This window comes from Neovison vison, chromosome 6 (assembly GCF_020171115.1).
Source record: "Neovison vison isolate M4711 chromosome 6, ASM_NN_V1, whole genome shotgun sequence".
NCBI lineage: Eukaryota > Metazoa > Chordata > Mammalia > Carnivora > Mustelidae > Neogale > Neogale vison.
Genome location: NC_058096.1, coordinates 95,797,068 through 95,810,278, shown reverse-complemented (window position 1 = coordinate 95,810,278; position 13,211 = coordinate 95,797,068). Strand labels below are relative to the sequence as shown.

Here is a 13,211-nt window from a genome sequence, read left to right as displayed (position 1 = left end):
TCTTTGGAATTTGAATTAGTAGATTATTTTCAGGAAAAGTAACATATTCATTTATTTGGTTCTATTTCTGTTGAATTTTAGGATATCATTTCACTGTCTTATAGCCCAGTTTGTTTCTTGCCATTTTAAAGATTTTAGTTATTTATTAGAGAAAGAGAGGGGGAGAGAAAGGGAGAGCTTAGTGTGGGAGGAGCAGAGGGGAAGGGAGAGGGAGTGGGGGAAAGAACTTTGGACTGAGTGTGGAGCCTGAGGTGAGGCTTGATCTCACAACCTAAGGTCCACGACCTGAGCCAAAACCCAAGAGTCAGATGCTTAGTTGACTGAGCCACCCAGGTACCCCACCCCCATTTGTTTTTGATGAGAGTCTAGTGGTCCTTAGTATGGTCCTCTTGAATGTCATAAGTCCTTCTTCTCTTCCTACTCTTAACATCTCTTTTCTTTATACTTTAGCAGCTTGACTTTAATATGCAAAGATGTGATTTTCTTTGTATTTATTCCTGCTTGGAATCCACCATACATCTTCAATCTGTAAATCTATCTTGTTTACCAAAGTTGATAAAATTTTTAGCCATTATTTCCTTAAATACTTTTTTTTCCCTTCATTTTTTCTCTAGCCCAACTTTCTGGGCTCCAAATTACATGTATGTTTGATCTTTTGACATGAGTATATAAGTCACTGGAGCTCTATTCATTTATTAGAAATCTTCTTCCTCTTCTGTCTGTTCTTCAGATTGGATAATTTCTGTTGATCTGTCTTCAAGTTCACTGACACCTTCTTTTGTCATTGCCATTTTCTGTTAAGCCCATCCAGGGAATTTTTCTTTCTTCCCGCTAAGATTTTCTTTTGTTCATGAAAAACGTATTTTCTTTTATGTTCTTGAGTTTTTTATAACAGTTGCTCTAAAATTCTTGTCTGCTGGAGGTCCTTGGGTAGTGCAGTCAGTTAAGCATCTGACTCTTGGTTTCCTTCCTAAAATAAATAAATAATCGTTTAGAAAAAAATATAATAAAATCCTTGTCAGTTGATTTCAACATCTCAGGATGAGTCTCCATTGATGATAGTCTTTTCTCTTCAGAATGGGTCACATTTTTCTATTTCTTCTATATCTAAAAATGTTAGATGAAAATTGACTGAATATTGTAGAAGCTCAATTCAGTTATGTTCCTTTCAAGAGATTTTTTGGGTTTTGAGTGGGTAGTTAATTTGCCTGGACTTAAACTCCAATCTCTGTCATTCCTGTGGTGGGCAGCTGCAGAAATCCCAGTGGAAGTCATTTTACTACTATCTGAGTTGCATTGTACCCATGCCTGTGTGGTTCAAGAGTCAGCCTGTGCAGAATTTGGCACTCCCCTCTGTGGCTCCCCTTTCCAGAGTTTCCCACTTCACCTTTCAGCTGTTGTGAAAGCCATGAAGCCTGCTGTCTGGGTCTTCAAGCCAACGGGATTATGGATTTTCTATCTGAATTTTCATCACCCAGCCTAGCACAGACTTAGTCTGCTTTTGGACAAAAACTCTGCCATTCCTTTCTTCCAAATGTAGATTACCTTCCCATTTCTGCTTCTCTGTAGTTGTTCTTCAGTGACTTTTTATAATAGAATTTATAGTCCTTATCTGCGGGTGACTAATGTAACAGGAACTGCACCTCCATTTCTGAAAGCCAGAAATTGTCATCCTGGATCGGTTTTATCTAAAGGTTCTCATTTTGTAATTACCTCAGTTCCATGCAGTTTCTTCCCAGGATTGCTGGGTATAGTTTTTCTAGTCTCTTTGAAACAGATAGCGTAACTCTTGGAGGCTTGCTTCCAGGCCCTGGCTGCCTGTCGTCCTGTGGTCCTGTCTCCTAACATTCATGTGGGGACAGAACTGTAATCCCAGAACTTTTATCCAAGACCAAAACCGTTGAGCCCCTTCAGCTTTAGTTCTAGGGTACTCATCTGACTTTGTGTCCTCATCCTTAGAAACTGGAGGTTTTCCTTCATTATTGCATTTTTTGTGGCTGCCTCTGCTTTTATCCTTAACTAAGTATTTTAAAAAATAGGATTACAATTTATTCAGCAATTCTGTGTTTGTAGTGGGAAAGGAGCAACTATATTAGCTTAATCGCTTTGTTTTCATATATTTGTAGCAGTGTTTTCTTTCTTTCTTTTTTTTTTTAAGATTCTATTTATTTTATTTTATTTTATTTATTTATTTTTTTTTTAAAGATTTTATTTATTTGTTTGACAGAGAGAGATCACAAGTAGGTAGAGAGGCAGGGAGAGAGAGAGGGAAGCAGGCTCCCTGCTGAGCAGAGAGCCCGATGCGGGGCTCAATCCCAGGACCCTGAGATCATGACCTGAGCCGAAGGCAGTGGCTTAACCCACTGAGCCACCCAGGCGCCCCAAGATTCTATTTATTTTAGAGAGAAAGAGAGAGAGAGCACAAGCAGGGAGAGTGGGAGAGGGAGAAGCAGGATCCCCACTGAGCAGGGAGCCTGATGTGGGACTCGATCCCAGGACCCTGAGATCCTGACCCAAGCTGAAGGCAGTCGCTTAACCAACTGAACCATCCAGGCGCCCCTGTAGCAGTGTTTTCTATAGTGGGTGACATCAGACCATCCCCAGAATACAACTCTGACTGCTAGTTCTTGTTCTTAGAGGTGGGACTGGGCTCTGGTGTGGATACAGGGCCTTGGTCATAGGTCTTATAGCTCGAGGAATAGCTGAGGGCATAGGAACAACCAACATTATTTCAGTATCTGCTAGAGCCTCAGCTCTTAGCTACTTCCTTTAGATCATTTAATTCTTACAATTCTGGAACAGTATTACTTCTACTTTATAGATTTAGAGACTGAGCCTTACGGAGATGTAGATAACTTGTTTCAGCATAAGGAGAGTCTAAGCTGTTTGACTCAAAAATCACATATTTTCCATGGTACTCTGCGGCCTCAACAAATATTTTTTGTAAGTATGTGGATGGGTAAGAAAAAATGAGACTTTGCTATGTTTATCAGCAGTCTTGACAGAATTGGAGGGCTCATTAGCCCTGGAAAATGTTTGGAGGACTTTACCCAGGTGTATTTTCCAGCTTCATTCTTCTCATAGGTGAGATCCATGGGTTATCACTGAAAATGCTCTGTGTGTTGCCTAAACCCATTGTAAAGAAGGTTGGTTGTTCCTTTGGAAAGAAGTGAAAGGGAGGAGTCATAGACGTTTAGACAGCTGGAAAGAATTTTAATGATAAACAAAGTCTGTATGAGGGAATGCCGATTCTTGCTGAGTGGGGCTCCCATCAAAAGATGCAAAGATCAGTTTTTTAAAAAGCATTACATCAAAAACTTATGATGTAGGGGTGCTTGGGTGGTTTAGTTGTTAAGCGTCTGCCTTCAGCTCAGGTCATGATCCCAGGGTTGAGCCCCGCATGGGGCTCCCAGCTCAGCGGGAGGCCTGCTTCTTCCTCTCCCACTCCCCCGCTTCTGTTTCCTCTATCGCAGTGTTTGTCTCTGTCAAATAAACAATTAAAATTTAAAAAAAAAAAAAAGGGGGCACCTGGGTGGCTCAGTGCGTTAAAGCCTCTGCCTTCGGCTCAAGTCATGATCCCAGGGTCCTGGGATGGAGCCCCGCATCGGGCTCTCTGCTCGGCGGGGAGCCTGCTTCTCCCTCTCTCTCTCTCTGCCTGCCTCTCTGCCTACTTGTGATCTTTGTCTGTCAAATAAATAAAATCTTAAAAAAAAATTAAAAAAAAAGAATGATGGATTATATGTTGGCTAATTGATTTAAATAAAAACACAACACAGTAAAAAAAAAAGAAAAAGAAGCAGTGATAGTAGAAATGAAGTCAAAACTTTTGAATCCATAGCGTAGCATCTTGATCAGTTCTTATCAGAAGCAACATGTATTCACTAAAAACAATCTTTAATATTTTGAGCCAGTGAAAGGGAATTTTTCTTAAAGCCATGTGATGCAAATTAACTCTATCCCGGAAAAAATACTTATTTTGTTAATCTGTTGCTCACCCACTGAATCGTTGGTGGCCTAAGTCTGCCTTAGTGAGAGAAAGGTTTATATTAGTTTACTTAGCGGAGTTTGTCAACGAGTGTAATACTTGTTCCTATAAATTCATATGTAGTTAGCGTCTAGCTCCTAAAGTCCCATCACCAAGCCTGCGTGTTCTACTCTTGGACATAAAAAATTAAACATTCACTTAATACCAAAGGATGTTATTTCTGGAAGTCTGACCACAGATTTTAGCAGGGTTAATTACTTTTTTTTTTTTTTTTTTTTTAAATAAAGAAGAGTTTTCCTTCTTGGATCCTTATTGTTTAAATCAATGCAGTGCTTATACAGAGTCTCTTACACCTAAAAAACTTATTAATAAACTTTGGAATTAATAGGGGCCCCTCCCCTGTTTTCTCCAAATACAAATGTTTATGTGTACATTGCCGTCAACAGAAGCAGGAACAAGTCTTACTTAGGTGTTGGCTCAGAACATATGAATACCCTTGGCATTTGGGGAAGGTTTTTATCTCCTGGGTGGGGTTGTGTAGAATGTGTTGTTTTCTCTGGCATTTAGTGATGCTGAGAGAAGAGTCTTTCTTACAATAATGTGTCTCTTGTAAAGTCTAAACAAGACAACTGGTTGTTAATTTCAGTTTTTAGATGAGGACACTGAGCACTGAAGTGATCTTGTCCAGGTTAGTGAAAGCAAAAACAGGAGCAAACTAGGCAGTTGACTCCCATCAGGTTGCTGTGTGAGCTTGAGCAAGTCACTTAGCCTGTCTGTGCCCTCAGTTGCCTCGACTATAAGAAGGGGCTAAAGAAAGTACCCTCTTCATAGGGCTGTTGTAAGGACAGTTGAGTTAACGTGTGCAATGTGTCCAGATCAGTTGGGCATAAAAGCACTATGCCAAATTTACTTTTTCTTATTGCTATTAACTTCAGCACAATATGGATTTCTGCAGGAGGCAGGATGCTTCATGGTTCCTGTTGATTACAACACGACCCTAGCCCAAGTTTCCTGGGTAATTAAGAGCCTGAGCTAAGGCGCTTGGTGGTCTTAACCCCCGCCCCCTGCTTCTGGGTTGGCTCTGTGGTACTCAGGTTCTCAGTGCTGTCAGCTGGGAGGAGAGGGGAAGGGCATGCATCCATTTTAACTCCCCTGATCTCAGAGGCTATGTGACTTAGTCCCCCATGTCCCCCTAGCCCACACTCACACAACTCTGGAGAAAGCTGAATCCAGAAGCCTGAGGATGAGCCAGTGCGTCTGGGGATCTGAAGGGTGGGTGGAGTCGGGGTGCTGGACCCATCCTAGCCCCGGCTGGGCTGTGTCCTGGGCAGGCTGTGTGGAAGCCCTGCCCTCAGCCAGCAAGAGGCAGACACAGATGATGGGATGAGGAGAAGAGCTAAGAATGGAGCAGATTTCCACTGAGCCAGTGACCGAGGCTGGGGAGGTGGGTAGTGTGGACCCATCGGGGTGGCCTACGCTGGGATCGGCCTCGCCACTCACCGCTGTGCAGTCTCAGTAAGGCTGCTACGGCTCTGTGTCCTCGATTCTAAATGAGACTATCATTTTAGGAGATTAGGAGAAGGAGAAATCTCTATAACGTGCCTTTAGTACTTGGCCCAGCGGAGGAACTTGGTAAATGACAGGTCAGACCTTCATATCTACCCATATTTGAAATAGATCTCTGTTTTCCTTAACACTGGTATTTGGCTCTGGAAATGAAACATCTGTTTGATTTCAAAGATAGGACTGAGACGAAACAAAGGGAGATGATGCTACGGCAAAGAGGGGAATATGTAACCCGAGGACACGGCAAAGGAAATGACTAAGACAGTTTATGGCAGAGAAGAGAGGCCATCCAAGGAGGTCAGAGGATTCAGGGAAAATCATGAGAATCAAGAAGTGGTTATCATGCTAACAAGTATTGCTTTGTGTAGTTGTAGATCTGTTTTTGTTTGTAGCTGGGGAAAAAGGAGAGAACATGGTTTCCAACTTGGTTCCATGGATGCACCAATATTCTAGAATATTCCGCCCCCTCCTCTGTAATCTTGACGCCTCAGGGAGAAGAGCAGAGTCCGCGTTAGACCGAGTGGGGGCTGTGATATGAAACCAGGAAAGAAGGATAAGTCAATGGGAGATTGCTGGACTCAGCGGGCCCCAAGGTCAGATCAGATCTGGAGCTCAGAGGGTGGATAGTGTTTGGGAGCCGAACTTTTACTTCCTGGAACCAGGCAAGTGACAGCAAGCCTGACCGCAAAGGCCATGCACAGGAGAAGGGAGTGTGTGATTCTGTGGCGTCTCTTTTTCTGACATGGGTGCCAGTGGACTCAGTAGCAGAACGGGAGTTGGCTTCCCACTCAGCCAGACCTGTGCTTAGAGCTGGTGTGCTTTCTGACTTGTCGCCTTGGTCAGCCTGTTTTGTTAGCTATAAAGAGGGAATGAGGACCGTACCTCCCCGCATGACGTTGTTGTGAGGAGGCGTGAAGATTCTTGGTGGAATCCTGGTGCATGGTGAGCTCGGAGGGCAGTGTTCTAGTTGCTACTACTTCAGCAGCCTATGTGTTTCTTGTAGTTCATGGCTCCTCTCAGAGGGTCTTTCAACCAGAAGGCTTTTCCATCTGAGAGTATCTGTGGCATTTGAGGGAAGTGTCTTTGTGGCATTTGCCGGACAACCTGGAGCCAGCTGGTTTCTCTGTAGATAGCCCACTACAGCCATCCAACAAATATTTATTGAGCAGGTGCTCAGCAAGGTGTCAGTGGTGAAAGGTCTGGCTTCCCCCTCCCCTACCTCAAAGTGTCCCCATCTGGTGGGAAGATGGCCACGGCAGCATATCAGCTCATGATGGCAGCTCAGTAGAAGGGCTTCTGAACCTAAGGGTTTTGAAGGGACAACCATGAACCTATGAAGGGATATGAAAAATATGTTCATTTTTTTCTGGGGTTGGGGGAGGTTCCATAGATCTCATCAAAGTCATGAAGGGGACTGGATCCAAAAGGGAGCAGGAGTCACTGCAATGGACACATGGGACACAGTGCAACAGAAGTGATGTCTTGTCAGACAGGGAGAGGACGACGAGGCTGGGGAAATGTGCAAGGAACGGGAAGTGCCCTAACTGGGTTTGACTGCTTAACACCTGGTGATTGTTTTTTCTGGAAAAGGCCTGGTGGTTTCTCTGCAAATGGTGGAGTCAAGTTCAGAAAATTTCAGGACTGGCTGAATGGGAGAGTCCCATTCTTAGTGGAGTACAGCTAGAAAGACAGCCACTGGATGGTATATTAATTTGGAGCTAAATAAGTGTTGAAAGACAGGATATTTCCTAGCTGTCAGCCCTGAAAAATACTGAAATGAAAGAACGTTTCTTAAGGTTATTTTTCAGGGGCTGCCAGTTAATAGAATTTATTTTTATTTGTTTATTTTTTAAAATTTATTTGTCAGAGAGAGAGAAAGAGAGAGAGAGAGCATGAGCAGGGGGAGAGGCAGGCAGAGGGAGAAATAGTCTTCCTGCAGAGCAGAGAGCCCAGTGCAGGACTCGATCCCAGGACCCTGAGATCATGACCTGAGCTGAACGCAGATGCTTAACCGACTGAGCCACCCAGGTATCCCTACTGTTAATAGAATGTAAAGGTAATATTAGCAACCTTGCCTGTGGCTGTGTATGCATTATGACATTGCCTCCTCACAGCTTCCCAAGGTAGGAAGTGTAGGTGACTCTGTTTTCCCTTTTACAGAGGGGATGCTGAAACCCTGGAGGCTGTTGGTTGCCCGGGTTACACTGATGATAATGGTAGAATAACTTTGGTCATCCGGCCTCTCCCCTGCAGCCCTGACATTTAATTACATGTCCAAGATGCATAGTAAGCCCTCCATTGATATTTGTGGAACTCATGTTCTTTAAAAAAAAAAAAAAAAATCAAAGATCCAACTAAACACCAGGAGTCTTTTTTCCTTTTTTTGATGTGTTATTTTCTCAAAATATATTATCTGGCATGTAAACTATGATAATATCATTTACTTTATTCAAAGTCAGCTCAACTCAAAAAATATTTATTCAGGGCTTACTATGTCACTAGATATTGAGTTTAGTACTTGAGTCCACATTTATGATGTTTACCTTTCAGGGGACTGACTTGACAGTCAGTTCTGGACAAATCATTGCTATATAATGTGCTCTGGGAGGTTATATGGGCCCACCAGTTAACTTCAACAGAATGAAAAATGGGAAAACGAGAAATCTCCGTGACTCAGTTTGGTTTTAAATGATCTAATTATAATTCGTTTCACATCCAAACATTATGCTGTGATTTTTGGTTTGGAAATATATTGCATTTATTTTTCTTGGCAAGGACAAATAATGTGTTAAATAATAGAGGAGAACTTTGCATGTTATGTTAGAAAGGGAAGCAAGAAATCAGTCGGTTGTCTTCATAGAATGAATGCTGAATTTTTTTTTGTTATTGTTGTTCCTTTTTGAATTGTTTTATTCTGTGAGAATGTTAAGGAAGGAGTAAAAATCTTCAGTGTCTAACCGTCCTGCCACCCCCCCAGTTCACTTCTGGCTGGTTAAGTAGCTGGACTTTGGAGTCAGGTCAACCAGAGTTGGGTCCAGCTCTAATCACTTCCTAGCCACAGGCTCTGGGAGAGTTGCCCATTCTCTCTAAGCTTCTCTTCTTTAACATGGGAGTAGTAAGTGTGCCTGGAATGGCTTGGTCGGCTAAGCCTTCAACTCTTGATTTTGGCTCAGGTTGTGATTTCAGGGTCATGCGATTGAGCCCTGGGCACGCTGAGCATGGAGTCTGCTTAAGATTCTCCCTCTCCCTCTGCCCATCCCACACCACCCCCCACCATCTCTCTCTCTCTAAAACAAAACAAAACGAAAGGGTAATAATAGGGCCCTGCTCCTAAGATTGTTGTGAGATTCATTGAGAGTGTGTCATTAATCTTTATGAATAGTGCCTGGCATACAGTATATAGTCAGCAAATATTAACTAACATTAACATTTATTTTAACATTAATAGTTCTGGGGCACCTGGTTGGCTCAATGGGTTAAAGCTTCTGCCTTCGGCTCAGGTCATGAATCCAGGGTCCTGGGACTGAGCCCTGCATGGGGCTTTCTGCTCTGCGGGGAGCCTGCTAACTCCTCTCTCTCTGCCTGCCTCTCTGCCTACTTGTGATCTCTGTCTGTCAAATAAATAAATAAAATCTTTTAAAAAATTAATAGTTCTAATATTATTATTATATTTTTGGCGTAGACATTGCTTATGTACTATCCAAAAGGAAAATATCTGCTTCCTTTGGTGTTCTACTTCTCAGTCATGTTGACCATTAAGATTAGAAGAAAACTCTAGAGTTCTCTGATTTCACCAGTGAATAACAGGAGGTCATTTAAAACTGTTCCCTGCAAAAAATTATAATTCTAGTATTCAATACCAGGAAGAAAAAAAATCAACTCCATTTACTTCCCAGATTGAGATGCAAACAGAAATAAAACACAGCTGCTGTTATCATCCATGGGCACCATCTCTACTTGGTACCGAGAGAGATAATGATCTTGTAGTATTTTATAAGGAGATAACAAAATCAATTACATTATCTCAAATGTAAACACTGAAGGCCTTATCCCATTGCTGGTTAAGATAGGCTGTGACTGTGGCAGCTGTTCACTCACCAGTACAGATTAATTTAGATAAAAGAAAACATAGGCTAATAAATTAAGGTTTGACAACATACAAGTGTGGATGGCCTTACAGTTTGATATTCAAGAATGAAACCAGCAATACAATTGATGGACAAAACGTCAACACAGAGCAACCATGGACATGAGTGGAGGCAGTAATGTGGACAGTTTGGTTCATTTTCTATTATTAAATGGTTAGAGTCTTACAAAAGCTTGAAAAAAAAATCTACAAACCGTTAGGGTCCACTGAGACTCCATGTGATATTATAAAATATTATGAACCACAAAAACGAAAGGCTAAAAAGAAATGCAGGAGGCTGTTGGGATATGTTGTTTCTATAATTACAATGACTGTAGGGCTAGTAGGATCCCTTTGAAGGTACAGGGGTTGAACTAGCTAACATCTTTTGTTGTTATGAAACATAAACCTTATAAAAAGATTAATTTATAGACATTCACCCCATTAAATAAAATCAATGATTATGAACTTCTATAACCAAGTCAATGAGATTTGAGAGCCAACCAAATCTGCTTTATAAGTAAACTCAATACTGACAACAAGTTGAGTGACCGTGGGCAAGTTCCTTAACTGAGTCTTTCAGAATAATCATAAATATCAGGTGGTACCATTGTGAGTATTAAATAACATAGCTGTGCTGAAATTTGCTTATTTATTCGCACATAAAAAGCACTTGAGTATAACTGATGAGAAAATTCCTTTCTATTTCTCTTAAGTTTTTCACAAGTTTATATGCTTCTGTTCTTTCTATCTGAAAAAGGTTTTTTCTTTTAGCTCGATTTCAGTGACTCTGTACTATTTATTCCACTTTTCTTGCAGTATGTAGTATAATCTGATCTCTGTCTATCTCAACTTCAACATGCATTTTAACCTGACTTTCTGTCCCAGAGGACAGTCACTGGAGTAACTCCTGTTTTCCTTTGCTGTGCTAAGGAAGTTGGCAGAGTTAGCCGTAAGACAGTTTAATCAATAGAAAATACCCAAGATTTACAGATTCATGAGCAGCTGTGATATGAGGTAATTTCTTACTTGCTTTACCTTGTCTCATTTCTTCTAAGTTTTTCATTACCTTGTATTTTAAATGAAGCAAAACCTGGCTCATGGGTGGCATCTAGTAAGTGTTTGTTGAGGTGAGAGGGAAGGAAATAAATATTTCAATTGTGACCAGAGGCAACAAGCTCCTCCACGGAAGCCAAGCCGACCTTCAGTAAATTATCCAGGCTGGAAAGCATCTGCCACCTGCTTCTTGTGTTCATACAAAAAACTACTTGGGTTAGTTTCTTGGGTTAAAGTGATTAACTTATATGGGGAAGCTGAACAATAGGGGACATTTTTTATCTACAGTTAGGGTTCTAGTGTTACAGGGACCCTAGAGATGAAATGCTCACCCTCCTTAGCCTATAAGGAGTAACGAAGGCCCCAAGAGCGTAAATGGCTCCATCCCAAAGTACTGAGCTTCAAGAGGAAGTCCCTTTCCGTTCTTTCCATTTGAGTCTTGTCCAGGGGCACTTCGAATTTACTAAAACTTCCATCTATTGCAGGGACACGTACGTATTTACCAAAGGTGTACAGGAAGATAAAAGACTGTGGTTGAGAACATCAGCTCTTGGGTCAGAAAGACCCAGTTTTAAATCCCTTCTTCACTACTTATAAGCTCTGTGACCTTGGACACATTGTCCGAGGTATTCATGAAATTACCTAATCTCTCTGTGCCTCAGTGTTTTTCTCTGTGAAGAGGGGATGGTAAGCTCTTCAATAGAAAGAAAGCTGCTTAGATTTATTATTGATGATAAACACGGTAATGTATATAAAGGACTATCACCAAGCCAAATGCATATAAAGCAATCAGTATGCATTAACTATTATTATAATATAAATTAGAAGTGGGAAAGAAAGGTGAGGGGAAGCAACGTAGGCAAGGATGGGCCTCTGTTTTGCTAACTGTAGGCCACTGATGTGGCTCCAGGCTTCCTTACAGCCAGCGTGGAGAAAGAAACATGATCAATTATGTAGTTCACAGAGAACTTTGTTTTATTAATTATATAGATCTGGGCAAACCAGAGCCACATTCCTCTACCCCAGTCTTCTGAGTTTCTAGACAAGATCTCTTTCTACCAGACATGGCAGTACAGGTTTCAGAGACCTGATGAGCTCCCGTAAGGGCTGTGCAGGTCTGGTCAGGCTCTGTTAGCGTTGGCCACAGAGCCTTCCCCCCCGACCCCCCTCCCCCAGATTCTTGATCATACTGGTAGGAGAGAACCTGGCTGAAGGTCTTGCGCTCAGCACATGCCCTTCTCAGGAAGGCTAAAGACCTTGGAGGAGGCCAGGAATGAACTTGGGGTCATGTACCCGTATCAGGAGCTCCTTAATCACAGGGACCAGCCTTATTCATCATTATGTATTTGCTCATGGCACCTCACAATGAGTGAGCGACAGGTGCTCTGTAAATGTTTGTGAGGTATAGTAATAAGTGAGCCTGTATGGCCGAGTTGTTCTTGTGAAAATCCTGTCATTTTCAGGCCTGGTTGTAACAGAGAGATTATTTCCAGCAAGAGGAATTTTTCATCCAGCTCTGATGACAGCGCTCAAGGCGTAAATCTCCGTATTTTAAAGGAAAAATAATATCTGTGTGAACTCTTCCTCCCTGGGTATTGGTGTGCAACGACTTGTGTTATTAAATGTCGAAATGAGATAGAACCGGTTTTCTTAAAAAAGGAGAGAATTTAGAAAATATTTAAAGTGGGTTAATTTTACCTGACATTTTTTTCCCCCATGTATTTGTTAGAGGGAAGAATCCATTCCTTCCCTCTGAATCACCATCGCCAAACCAACCTCCCTGGAGTCTCTCCTCATTTATCCAAGTTAATGAAATTGGATGAAAGATATGTTGGCATTTATTCAATGTAGCGTTTCTCTTTTTTATTTGCTTGTGATTAAGGATCTCACTCCGATTTAATTTACAGGCTTGGAATCCTTTAAACATGAAACAGGAAAATAAATGACAAGGTTGCTTGAGATAACCGGGGCTCACACAGAGAGGGTTGACTTGTTTCCATGTGCTGTCTCTAAGCCTGGCTTCATACTGTGGAATGAGTGTGGATTCATTCGAAATAGTAAATCCTTGTAACCCTTCCTTTTTCTCCCCAGCCCCTTTGCTCGTACCCTGTCGGAAGCCAACATGTCCCTGAAAAATGAGCCAAGAGTCAATACCTCCGCACTGCAGAAAATCGCTGCTGACATGAGTAATTTGATAGAAAATCTGGACACGCGGGAGCTGCACTTTGAGGGAGAAGAGGTGGATTACGATGTTTCCCCCAGCGATCCCAAGATCCAGGAAGGTAAAGACCGACGGTCTGAGCGAGGCAAGAGTTGATCGGCGTTGCTTGGCAGAGCGCGGATTTGAAATAACAGGCAAATGATTGATTCCCCCCTCCCCTTTTTTAATTGTGTTATGTTAGATCTTCCTGTGGGCTTCACCGAGGGCTGAGACTGCTTCATTAGCTGTGTGCTTATAGTAGTTACGATTCTTGGGCC

General features: G+C 42.0%; 1 protein-coding gene across 7 annotated transcripts in view; it reads left to right on the top strand.

The window, feature by feature from the left end:
- Positions 1 to 13,211, top strand: part of PLD1 (phospholipase D1) — a 198,189-nt gene that overhangs the window by 66,320 nt on the left and 118,658 nt on the right. For 6 of the 7 annotated variants that reach the window (XM_044251797.1, XM_044251795.1, XM_044251796.1 and 3 more), the window contains exon 2: positions 12,825 to 13,015. In XM_044251797.1, the coding sequence (XP_044107732.1) occupies positions 12,856 to 13,015 (160 nt within the window). In that variant the 5' untranslated portion in view covers positions 12,825 to 12,855. The other variant, XM_044251798.1, reaches the window with a different exon arrangement.